Source organism: Atta cephalotes (assembly GCF_000143395.1).
Source record: "Atta cephalotes unplaced genomic scaffold scaffold00002, whole genome shotgun sequence".
Classification (NCBI taxonomy): domain Eukaryota; kingdom Metazoa; phylum Arthropoda; class Insecta; order Hymenoptera; family Formicidae; genus Atta; species Atta cephalotes.
In genome coordinates this window covers 8348884-8362314 of record NW_012130066.1, presented here as the reverse complement: position 1 = coordinate 8362314, position 13431 = coordinate 8348884, and the positions used below count along the sequence as shown (strand labels likewise).

Genomic DNA, 13431 nt, shown 5'->3' with positions numbered 1-13431 from the left:
CGCACACACACACACACACACACACACACACACACACACACACACACACACACACACACACGATAGAAGAATGTACATACTTTCAAGATTATTATGTATTACTTACAAAGGCCTGATCAATTAAGAAGGAAATTGCAGCACAAGGTGACAATAGCGTACTGCAGTTATCTAACCTAAACTCCCACTATAGCTCTACGGAGCTTGATACTAGGTCCAATCAGAGGAGATCGGGTCATATGGCACTTCGCCACTCTCTCCCTGTGAGGCTTTCTAGTGGGAAATGACTGCAAAAGCAGTATGCCAAACTTGAGACCAAAATGGATTGATGTCGGAATTTCTGATTGGAAACCTTCAAAATCAGCTGTACTGTGTGAGATCAATATCGAAGAGAAATACAAATGTTTTATAAACAGCAACAAAAATAATATCAATATTATAATTTCTTACTCAATATCAATATGTTAAATACAATATAATGCGAGTGTATGTAATGATTATGTAATTGCGTGAAAAAAAAGAACATATTAACATGTTACGTTAATAATAGTTGACGAGACAGATATTTTTCTCTAACTTCTTACTTTTTAGGTTCATCTCCATTCATCAGAATTATTCCGCATTGGTAACAAAAAAATTATAAGGAAAAATGCCATACCGAGTTTATTTTGTAAATGTAAAGACTCTATGAAAGGAAAATCTTTTGCAGAAATTCAATCAGAACAGCGATGTAATGAATCAATTGAATTTCTTCCTCACAAAAAGACAGAATTATGAAGTGATCATTCATATGCTGCTATAGAAAATTTTGAGAAGCAAGAAAACAAGAGTTGCAAAAGAGAGCAATATTTAAATGAATTACAAGAATATAATTATTGTTTACTTTCCAAAAAAAGAAAATCTATTACGTTTGGGTCGTAAGAAGTATGTCCATACTGCACATTGTGTTGTAATGAAAGAAACCATTGATATAAATACCTTGGAGACATTCTCTGAAGAGAAAAATTACAGATTAAATTCTAATCTATATATATATATATATATCTTCATATCTATATATATATATATATCTTTAGAATATCTGCAAACCAAATATTGTCTACGGAGAATTTAGTCCAGAAGAATATGAAATATTAAAAGAGACATTGAAAATGGCTGAAAAGGAAAGAGATCTTAAAAAATAAAGTTAATGATTTAGAAAAAGATAGTGAGAAAAATAAAGATATCAATACAGTTTTTAATAAAGATCAGCAAAAAGCAATTGTATATGGTACAAAAGGTTCCAAGGTCAGATGGAACAATTAAAAAAGGATTGAACTTGCATTTTGTATGTGAATCGCATGATTATAATCAGATAATTAACTTGTTGCTCCATTTCCTTCATTGAGTACTTTAAGAAATAAGATACAGCACATTAAATTTGAACCAGCCTTATTCTTGAACACATACGAAAATAAGAGTTTCTCGACTGTGATTGGCCAATTATATATGGAATTACTATTTCCGTATGTGATATTTATTCAAGAATAGAGCCCCAGAATATTTGAAAATGTTTTTAAATATCTGCAGTTGATCATTCTTCATATTTCACGTAAATGGAAAATCTGTGGACTAGTATTTGATGAAATGGCAATTAAAAAGCAGATTGATTTCGATACAAGTACAAAAGCAAAGTATTGGAAATGTAACATTGCCTGCAATACAAATAAATTGACATGTAAAACTTTACTTTTCCAAGTCCAGTTTGGACTTGGTTTTTATTGGAAACATGTAGCTTACTACTTTACTCCATCTTATTCAGTAAATGATGCAATGATGCAATTAAAGAGATTATTTTAGAATACTCCAAAAATGTCATCAAGATAGATTTAAAAATAATTATTTTGGTTTGTAATATGGGAAATAGAAGATTGCTCATAAAATTAGGGTTTAAAAATTACAAAGGCAGATGGTGCACACTAGAACACATCCTTGCGGTACAGAGATCATGTTAAGCTTGCGTCACACGATGTTTGTTTGTGCTGCTGGCTTTACAGTTGATTTCATATGTAAAGGATATCCTAAGCCAACAGCTCTTCAGTTCAAATACAGATCACCCATATTCATAGTCCTTCCTTATTTTAAGGATGAAGGAAGTTTCCATGAAGGATTTCTCGATTTTTCAAGGCCTCCTAGTTTCATAAACTAATCTCAAGTCTGCCTTCCCGAAGGAAGGAATATTTTAAGGATTTTACTACTACTGAAAGCAGCATATAATATAGGGTGCGTTCAGGGAGACACTATTTGCGCTGGATGCAAACGCTAATGCTATTTTTGGAGCCAATAGTGCGATAGCATTAGCAAGCTCCATGAACGATCCTAGAGTAGCATTGGTTGACTAGAAAGATATATTCGTTGAAGTTAAGTTAATGTAGGAGATTCTGTTTTCAATCACTAAACTTTTCCCTATAATTAAAATTTTTAAGATTTTGTAAAGTATTTGTAAAGTAAAAGTTGTAAAGTATTAACGTAAATTTTTTATTTTCTCGTAGTGAATAACAACGCAATCTCAGTTGCAATCTCTATGATAGCTTGCCGCTAGGCCGAAGTGAACAATGTAGAAACTAGATCAAAAAATTAATAGTTACACTAAGTAAATTAATCAGATAAAAGGAAGAACCCCTCCATCCTCGATTATCGATTTCAAAAGAAGAAGCTCTATCTAATAAAGATCTTAAACATCTGCAGCGGAATACTCTGCCGCGCTATACCGCAATAGTAACTTTTTTCCATACACGGGAATTAAAAATTGCCACTAACAAGATATTTCTGACTTTCACTTTATAATGAAATCAAATACACAAGTTGCACTTTGCAGAAACTTTGAAAAGTTAAAGATAATACACAAGCAAGAATTACGTTCACTCCAGTCTAGTAGCAAGCCATCAGCAGAGATTAAAATTGAGATTGCATTCATTATGATAAAATTTGAAATTCATACATTACGTACGTACATTTACTCTACGAAATTCTAAGAGAGAAAAGTTTGGTGAGACTCGAGAATAGAATCCCTTAAACATTATATATAATCCCTTAAACATAATCTAACTTTGACGTTGTTAAACGCTACCAATGCTACACTAAGATCGTTCACAGATTTGTAAACGCTAACGCTACCAATACACTACCTCGGCAGAAATAGCGTTGATAGCGCGCAGTTGTGACGTAACACGCTACCATTAGTGACGTCATGATAGTTTGTTAGCGCTATCTGCAGCTCCGCGAACAGTTTGTAGCGCTAAATAGCGCGAATAGCATTTTCCCGAACGCACCCATAATATATGCAAACCTAATATCGTGAATTATGAATAATAAAGATTATAAAGGCATTGTTGATTAAATAAAATCGTGATTAAGCATTTTACAACAATAATGGACAAAAATAAAACTAATAGCGAATTCGATTGGACGCACATTAAAACTGTCGTACCAGATGTAGAAGCTTAAATCCGCTGTTTTTAGTCAGAAAAACATTATTTTTTCCTAGGAAGCAAAAATAAATTTATTCAAGGTACTTGCCATCGCTAACTATACATTTTTCCCATCTTTCGGGCAATTTGTGTATATCACGCCAAAAAAATCCTCATCTTTTGAGGCAAACCATTTATCAAGCCATTTTCGGACATCTTCGTAAGAATCGAAGTGCCGCTCAGCGAGCGCGTGGCCCCATCGACGAAAACAGGTGATAGTCAGAAAGTGCCAGGTCTGGTGAGTAAACGAGATGGGATAGCACTTCCCAGTTGAGTGTCTCCAAGTAATTTTGGACCATTGTTGACGTGTGCGATGGTGCGTTGTGGAGGAAAATCAGCTTGTCATGTCTTTTCCGATAATGCGGCCTTTTTTCACGCAGAGCAATTTTGGTGCAATTTGATTGTTGGTGGTAGCGGTGAGCATTAACAGTTTCACCAGGTTTTAACTGCTCGTAGTAGATGATATCCTCCTGATCCCATCAAACGCACAGCATCGTCTTCCGTCCGAAGCGATTTGATCTTGATAGTTGGGATCAACCCAAGATTTCTTGCGTTTAGGATTCTGAAAATAGATCCATTTTTCATCGCCTGTTACAATGCAGGAACGACTTTCTTTTTTATCTGCCAAGCAGAATTTGGCATATGTTTTGGCGTCGCTCCATCTGCCTATCGTTCAATTCATGCGGCACCCATTTTTCGATCTTTTGAACCTTCCCCATGTAGCCGCATGGAAATGGCTGCTTGAGAAACACCCAACTGCTCAGCAAGCATTTTTTGCGATTGGGTATCGTCCTCGTCCAAAAGAGCCTGCAATTGACAGTCCTCAACTTTCCTAGGCCGATTTTCACGCTTCTTGTCACTCAGGTCAAAATTGTCGTCATTGAACCGGCGAAATCAATCTCTGCACGTTGTTTCTGATAAAGCATTGTCGCCATAGGCCTCCACAAGCATTCGATGCGATTCGGCAGCCGATTTCTTCAAATTGAAACAGAAAAGTAAAGCTTCCCGCATATGCTTTTTTTTTAGCAAAAAACTAGACATGATTACGAAAGAAAAAATGTATGTTGTTGTATGAAATGATGATTGCTGATGATGTGCACTGGTTAATGGACAGATGTCAAACACATAAAAAAAAATGTATTGTGTGCCCAAAGTAGCTTTGTACGTTCACTAATGCCACCTATGAGCAAACAGCGGATTTAAGTTTATACACCTGGTACACAAAATAACGTAAATATATGTTTATAAATAAACATAAAAATCGATTATATCGTGAAATATTCAATAATGCAATACATTTTATTGCACTATTAGATAAAATATGTATTTTATAATTCAAGATATTTGCATTTTGTTTTTATACTAAAATTAAATCATAGTACAACAGCTTTAATATGCATCAGTGCTTCCAGTCGAATTCGCCATAATGTTTGTTATACGAAGGAGAAAATGCTTTTGACACAATTTATTTACGAAAAAAATGCTATTAAAAATAATTATCGATGTGACAGAATCGATGTAAATTAAAAGCTAAATCAAAAGTAAAAAGATTGGTGTGACAAAATTAATTTGGAGATTTGCTTATGAAAACTGTATCTCCTTCTCAAGGAAACTCATAACCTCCCTTGAGAAAAGGAAACTATATTATAAGGCTTCTTATTTGGTCAAGAAAAGTTTATGAGAAACAAGAAATCCTCATTCCTCAAGGAAGAACTATGAATACATATAAGACAGATGTATATAGTAGGGAACATGCAATACCTATCTCCCGTTATACATGTAATGAAGTATCTTCCTCTTTGAATGTACTTCTAACTAAATTAAATGAAAAAGAAGAAACTATAGAAACACATCGATTTCTCTAAATTAAATGATTGCGAACCTATATCAGAGACTGCACAACAAATATTTTATAGAATATGTGTGAATATATTGTTTTCAAATTGAGGAATTTCATCAAATGAGAAAATTGTTATCTGAAATTGCGAAATAATTCTGATTTAACATTTATGTCATCCTCTTTATCTGCCTTTGCTATTTCAAATTATACTCCTGGAGCTCAAATAAGAATTAATAAAAAAGTATTTGATATTTTTGAAGGGGCAGAAAAACTATATGAAGCCAAGTCCAAATTATTACTCTTAAACAAGTCTCTGAATGACAGTTTAGTATTTTATTTTCATACTGCTTTGAAATATTTCCCTTTAAGTACTTATCATTATGTTAGGGACAAATTAATCTCGATTTGTGTCACTCCGCGTAAAATAACTCGATAACTTTGAGTACTATAGAAAAAATGAATAGAATATATCATCAACTTTTGGAAGTAAGACTATGGGAACAGGATTGGTTAATAAGTTCAAATAGAAAAATTATGCACAAAAATACTGATTGAAGATAAAGTTATTTTTGAGATTAAAACAAAACTATTATTTTGTAGATATTATAGTTATTTTGTAATATCATATTTTTATGTATGTTAAATTTAAAATGACAAATGATCTCAGTAATTCTTGATTGTTTGCAGTGTTTTTTATTTTTATTTTATTCATTTAAAATTATTCTATGTTATTATTGATCATTTTATGTGATTGAATTATGAGTATTTTTCTTTTCTTGTTATAAGTGACAATAATACATAATATTTATAATATTTAAATATTGTGTAATATATCTTAAAAATTTATGCCGAATAAATATTTTAATTTTTCTTGATTAATGACATATATATTTTTATATTTGTAATTAATCTTTTATGTTTTTTACGATTAAAAAAATCAAACAATTATTTTGTCATAAAATTTTATTTTTATTACTAAATCGCTTTAATATGGCGTTCAACAGACTCAACAGTTGAGCGCTTGCTGTTATTGGTATTCTTTTAGATCATTCACTCAGCATTTTAGATCTGGAAGAATATCAATAGCAGCGAGCGCTTATTCAACTCTTCAGTCCGCTGAACGCAACCATTAAAAATATATACCCTAACAGCAAAGTCGACTCTGAGTCGATTATAGCTTCTAGACGTCTGAAAAATGGACGTCCGTAAATCGACTTGGAGACGACGTCTTTAAGTCATACAATGTCTCACTTTAAAGACGACTGTAAACCGATTTTAAGTCAACTATTCTAGCTATGGTCTGATTTATGCCTACAACGCTTATGAACAACATTCATCCTTGTTTTATTATAGTTAAACAACAAGGACGAAATGATTCCACATTTAAGCTTTATGCGTAATCGCAGTTCTAAAATCGATATTGGAAGGACGTCTGTACTTACAGTCGACATATCGACATTTGTGCTGTTAGGATATATATTCAAACTTTTGATATCTTAAGTAGCTATAATCGTTAATTAATCTTATATAAATAGTATGTATATCAGAAGTAATATTAAAAACTTTATCTCTCAGTCCTGAAAATTGAAAATTTTTCTCAGAATTTTTCATATAATTTTTCAGAATTTTTATATAATTTTTCAGAATTTCTAAATTTTATAACTTTCTTTTTTATACAAATTGGAACATTTCTCAAAAAATCTACATCTTTTCTCAAAATTTTTCATATATGTTAATTATGAAATATCGTAAGATTTTCAAGATTTTTTGTAAGTAATAATAATAAAATAAGTAATAATTTTTTATAATTTCTGACGAAATGTTGTAAAATCTAAAAAATTTGAAAATAGTTTTTAAAAATTATGGAAAATTTCAGAATTTACTTGTGAAAAGAGTATTTTAGAATTTACTTGTGAAAAATTCTGAGAGAAGATATAAACTTTCCGAATATTTCTGAAAAATGTTCCAATTTGTATAAAAATTTTGAGAAAAATTTTTACCAGCGAGGCCTTACACAATAGAAGGAATAAGGAATTAGGAATAAAGAATAAACGATTTTAACCCATCAAAAATCAGATACATTGAATGTATCTCGGTCGAAAACGCCAGAAGTAAACTATTCAATTTTTGAATAAGTTTTGGAACGCAATATGATAAAAGCTAGCCCTCTGCCCGAATAATCGTGAACTGCATAGCTGACTCGTGGCCGTGCTGTACTTGTTGAAGAGAGGTTACTTTTCTCTCTTTCGTTATATTTATTTGCAGCAAAAATGTATGACGATTATAACGAGGTACACATTCACATTTGCTTATTTTTCATTTCACAACGTTGAAATTTCAAAGTATTCTCAATTCTAGCTTTTATTCGTGTTCAATCTAATATACACATATTTCTCTTCAGTATGACGCCTACGACGACTATGGGCCGCCAGATGTACATGATCAATACGATCGACCAAGCTACCGGCAAGTGCCCGAAGTGGTGCGTAATTTCTTGGTATTCCTGCGCAATTGTATCAACGAGGGTATGATCTTTGAGATCCAGAATTTGTACGAGAACTCGTTCCCTAAGATCTCGGAGCAGCTATTTGATAAGTCGCCATGGCCAGACGCCTCGACAATTGCCCACATTGTTGATAATGATGCAGTATTTCTCACTCTCTATAAGGAGCTTTATTATCGTCACATATATGCGCGCATGCAGGGTCCTACACTGGAACAACGTCTTAACTCCTTCTACAATTACTGCGATCTTTTCAATTATATTCTGCATCCTGACACTCCAGTACAACTGGAACTACCCGACCAATGGCTGTGGGAGCTCATTGACGAATTTGTCTACCAATTTCAATCTTTTGCTCAGTATCGTGCCAATCTGTCCAATAAGACACCAGATGAGATCGAGAATCTAAATGCACATAATAAAATCTGGGATGTTCTATGTGTATTAAATGTTTTACATTATCTGGTTGATAAATCAAAGATAAAGAGCCAGTTGGAAGTATATGCGAGTGGTGGTGATCCGGATTCTGTAGCTGGTGCCTTTGGCAGGCATTCCTTGTACAAGATGCTTGGCTACTTCTCACTTGTTGGTCTTCTGAGACTGCATTCTCTATTAGGTGATTATTATCAGGCCATCAAGGTCTTGGAAAATGTGGAGCTCTATAAGAAAAGTGCATATTCCCATGTACCTGGTTGTCAGATTTCGACGGCATACTATGTAGGTTTTGCATACATGATGATGCGTCGTTATGCAGATGCAATCAGAACGTTCTCTGGTATTCTGTTGTACATTCAACGTACAAAGCAATTATTTGCCACCCGAAGCTACCAGAACGATCAGATCAACAAGCAGACTGAACAAATGTATCATCTGCTCGCCATATGTCTGGTTCTACATCCACAGTGTATAGATGAAGGCCTGCAGCAGGCTCTGCGGGATAAAAATTATCACGAAAAAATGTACAAGATGCAGTATGGTGATCTTACTGAATTTGAAAATTGTTTTGTGTTTGCATGTCCCAAATTTCTATCCCTTACACCACCGAATCCAGATAATCCTAATGAAGACTATGTACGTGAAGCCATCAAACATCAAACCCAAGTATTCATGGATGAAGTGGTCCAACAAAAAATGTTGCCAACTATTCGTTCGTATTTGAAACTCTATACGACATTGCCGCTAAGTAAATTGGCCACATTTATGGGAAACAATACTAGATCTGATATTGAGGGATGGGATCTTGACAAAGAAGTCAATGCATTAACAATTCATTTATTATGCTTCAAGCACAAGATGAAAAATATTGTTTGGACAAAAGGCACATCCGGACTAGACGGAAAATTCCAATCCGGTTCTGAGGTAATTATTTTATTTGTATTTTTCATTATATTTTACTTGTATTTCAAAAATTTATAAAACTTATGTAAATCTCTAGTGTTCTCATTTATTTCATGTTTTTTTCAATAACTCATTTTCCGTATAAATAAAATATATAATAAGTTATATTTTGAAGAAATTTGATTTTTGCTTGCCACAGATCAGTTAATTTACATTTATTCTCCATTGTTATCATTTAAGTTGATGAAATTATAAAAATAGATGCATATGAAAATATTTATCACGACTCGATAAAATTATTGTATAGTATATCAAGAAGTAGGATGACATTGCTGTTACATTACTACTCAAATGACTGAATTTTGTTTTTACATGCGAACATTGATAAGGATCCGAAATAGGATCGAAACATCTGCGATTATAATTATGTTAAACCAATCTTCACATTGTCATCCTGTGTTGGCTTGAATAGACATTATTTGATTATATTGATTTATCTCAATCAAGCTTTAATACTTAGTTTATCAATTACATTGTTAAATTCACGAAAATCGTTTCTTTTTCTTTCAGTTGGATTTCTACATCGATCATGACATGATTCACATCGCCGATACGAAGGTAGCGCATCGTTATGGAGACTTTTTTATTCGCAAAATATTGAAGTTTGAAGAATTGAATCGCAAGTTGCATCATATAAAAATCTAACTGTATATTATTATGCAATTATTAAACATCTTGACAGTACGTTCGCAAAAAAGGAATAAAATTTTCAAAAATAAATATTTATTTCTATTAAACACTTGTCACAGATATTCCAGAGCATTACAATAAAGTGTACATAATTCATGTTTGGCAGTATATTGTAATGCGCAATGTACAAAATCTACATTTATATTCAGTATTTTATGATTTTTTTATATACAGTGAGCAAATAAAATTATTTTTAGTGCTAAACATATATTATAAAAATATAATATATCTGTAAAAGATCAACTTTTGTGAATATACATAATACATTTCCTTTATCACTATAGTTATTTTTAATGCAACTTTTTACAGATGCCAATACCTGTATTTCTATATTTATTAAACTTAATTACTAAAGAGAAAGAAAAATCATCGTAAAGAAAATAGCAATTACATATATTTTATATCTAACAAGCAACAAAATGTTAAGACATTATATACACATAATTTTGTAATTAAACATAAATAACATATCAAAAGTAAAATATCGATAAATTGATTGCAATTTATAGCAATGTTAAAATTCAGCAAAACCGTTGTATAAAAATATATATAGGTTTCTCTCAGTCAATAGTAATGTTTTTTTTGTATGGATGCAGTTTTATTTCCTCCTTCTTGTAACATTCTACATGCTGCAGCTAAGATATTTGGTTTCATCGACGCGCTCGGCACTTTTAGACTGTGCAGATAATGGAAAAATCGATTGCCTCTTTTGTAATTTGTACTCGAGCGAGATTCTTCTGCGCGGCATATCGTTCGCGCAGTCGGAAGATAATCTAATGCCATGATTTGTCGATCTAAACACGTGGATGTGACGTACGATAGCGCTAAATCCACTCCTTGTTTTAACTGCTTCCTCAAAATAATGTTACTTTGATTTTGCACATGTTCATTTGCATCAAAGTTTTTATACAATATTTGGCTGTTTATAAAATCCGCTATATCCGCGTTCAAATCGTATAAGGCGGAATAGAAAGACATATTTTCAGCTAAGGATAAATTAGGTTGCGTTTTCTCCTCTGACATGTCTAATGTCGTATCTTCAATATCAATTAAAGATGACATTAGAGATAAACTATCCAAATCTTCCGCTAAATTGTTCAATATATATGTATCATTAGAGTTTTTTGTATTTGCAGTTTTCTTTGTTTTATGCTTCTTGTTTAGCTTAATCGCAGGTTTATATAAATAGCGTTGCATGTCCTGCCAAAGTAACGACTTTACAATCATTGATTGTTGTGATAATATCGGTAGACCTGATAATAGTAAATATTGCAACTGAAGCAATGCCTGTCTTAAGTCGCCTTCTTGCAGTAATTTCTAAACAATGAAATAAATTTATTTACTTGATTCAATAATAAAAGAGCACAGAAGATTGTACAACTTGCGTAACTTCAATAGAACAATTGAATTTTAAACATTATCTTTATATATAATTTCCAAATTTCTCTTTTCATAAAAAAAACTTTAGAATAAATTTTATATCATAATTTAAAGATTACTTACCCTTAAGCAATTAGGCGGAATCCTATAATTTGTCTCAGCAAGCGCAATTAATTCCAGTAAGGTAGACACTCTGTTACCACTCACTTTATGAAAGTAAATTTTGTTTTGTTGTGGTGCCATTTTATTCAAATGAGGACACGTGTTTCTACATGTCATAACAATTGGTCGTTTGGTGTTTGATGCTAATTGATACGCAGCAGAAACAAATCCTTCATCTTCTTCAAAAACGAGATCAATATCTTCCAAAAGAATTAACGAATTTTGCGATATCTTTGAGGTTTCATCTTCATTTATGATTCTTTCGAATAGAGATTTATGTTTACTTTTTTTAATTCTATGCGACTTTGTGGCTTCCTCTAATTCTTTTAAGATTCTCTTTCCAGTTCGTTTGGAAGATGCATTCACTTCAATTACGCTGTAAAAGCAAAACTTTAATTTACTTTGAATAAGCTAACGTGTAAAAGTGCGACTTTAATTTACTTTGAATAAGAAATGTCTTGAACAAGAATGTCTGAATTTATTTTAATTTAAAGATTATTTTGTATATATTTTCTTTGAGTCATGATTACCTGTAGCCAAGTTCCTCCGCTATCGCGTATACACTTGCGCTTTTTCCACTGCCATGTGGCCCTAATAAGACAGCAATCTGATTATTTTCAATGTTGAACGAGGAACTGCAATCTGAGGAATAAAACTCATCACCACTACTGTCATCGTTCTCCTTTGTTAAAGATGTTCTCCAGCCATTCAACCAATCTTTTAGCTTACTTGCACCTTCTTCATTTCCAACTATTTCTTGCGCGCTCATCGGTTTATATTTGTACGTCCATGCGCAATTGTGCGATTGCTTTTCCTCGGTCTCAACATTCTCTGTTAATATTTTCTTTCGTTCATGCGCTCGCGTTTTTCTACCTTCTGAAGATAGCGATTTCTTTTCCAAATCCCCCTTAATTGTTGATACAGTCTCCCACATTTTTCGAACATCTGGATAAAGCTTCTCGATTTCTGATAACACTTGCTTCACATTTTCTTTTATGGGTCCTTTAATCGTTTTAATCATTTTTGATGCTTCCCTACAATTAGTAATATATTTATAATTACTAATATCTATCGAAGGCAAATATTGTTTTTCGATTTTCATTGAAAATTTGTGTTCTATTTCAGATCTGATCGAGTCCGACTTATCTTCTAATTGGGTAATATGACTGATAACAGGAAATGGTAATATAGGTATGCCATTATTTACTTTGTGGTCTGTATTTTTTGTGTTCTCTACATCGATTATATCCGATTGTAAGAATAAACGTCTTGCTGCTGTGACTGCTGGATCTATTTTATATCGTTTAATGAATAAAGGTGCCAGTTTTTCATTCGGTTTTCTTTTCAGAATATTCTCATTGCTGATCTTGCATTCGGAATCATCAATTATTACAACTGTTTCATTAATTTTCTGTTCTTTTTTAATAGCTCTGTTTGATTTTTTAAAATCAGTATTTCCATTACGAGCATCTTTGACAATGTTTGAAATGTTGCTATCTTTTACAATTAATTCTTTTCTTTCCTTGTTTTGCTCTTTCATTTTAAGATGTTGATTATGATTCTTCCTATAAACTTCATTATTATCTATATTTGCAGACTTTCCAGATTTATTTGAAGCATTAAACTTTGATTTGCTTCTTGGTGAAAACAATTCATCATCGGTATCTGCAAGTAAAATTATAAATATTAATTTTACAGTGTTATTAAAACTAGATACTTGTTTGAAAGAATATTAAAATCAGCGATCAAAGTGTGAAAAAATAATCATTGCCATCAACCAATAAATATTGGGAGACTCAATTATGTTTTACATCATATATATATATATATATATATATATATATATATATATATATATAATAATAATATAATATATATAGTAGTTAGTTATTATTAGTTACTTACTAATTAAAGTTAAAGTAACGTTACGTTAACTTACTTACGTAAGAAGT

At 32.1% G+C, this 13431-nt stretch overlaps 2 protein-coding genes and 1 pseudogene across 2 annotated transcripts in view; 2 read left to right on the top strand and 1 right to left on the bottom strand.

Moving 5' to 3' along the window:
• The first annotated feature begins 297 nt into the window (after positions 1-297).
• LOC105623644 lies at positions 298-2185 on the top strand (annotated as a pseudogene).
• A 5431-nt stretch (positions 2186-7616) lies between these two features.
• Positions 7617-9967, top strand: LOC105621785 (eukaryotic translation initiation factor 3 subunit L). The gene is made up of 3 exons (XM_012203241.1): positions 7617-7637; positions 7748-9208; positions 9758-9967. The coding sequence occupies exons 1-3, from the start codon at positions 7617-7619 to the stop codon at positions 9890-9892; spliced, it is 1617 nt and encodes a 538-aa protein (XP_012058631.1). The 3' UTR covers positions 9893-9967.
• A 534-nt stretch (positions 9968-10501) lies between these two features.
• Positions 10502-13431, bottom strand: part of LOC105623633 (replication factor C subunit 1) — a 4441-nt gene continuing 1511 nt past the window's right edge. The window contains exons 4-6 of the mRNA XM_012205021.1: positions 12010-13144; positions 11441-11855; positions 10502-11254 (exon numbers count right to left, since the gene is read on the bottom strand). Of these exons, the coding sequence (XP_012060411.1) occupies positions 10502-11254; positions 11441-11855; positions 12010-13144 (2303 nt within the window). The remainder of the gene's footprint in view (positions 11255-11440; positions 11856-12009; positions 13145-13431) is intronic.

Excerpts from the sequence above, each read along its gene's own strand:
- LOC105621785 (XM_012203241.1), top strand. The coding sequence starts at position 7,617 with ATGTATGACGATTATAACGAG. Across the intron at positions 7,638-7,747 it reads TGTATGACGATTATAACGAG|TATGACGCCTACGACGACTA; the intron begins GTACACATTCAC and ends ATTTCTCTTCAG. Across the intron at positions 9,209-9,757 it reads AATTCCAATCCGGTTCTGAG|TTGGATTTCTACATCGATCA; the intron begins GTAATTATTTTA and ends TTTTTCTTTCAG.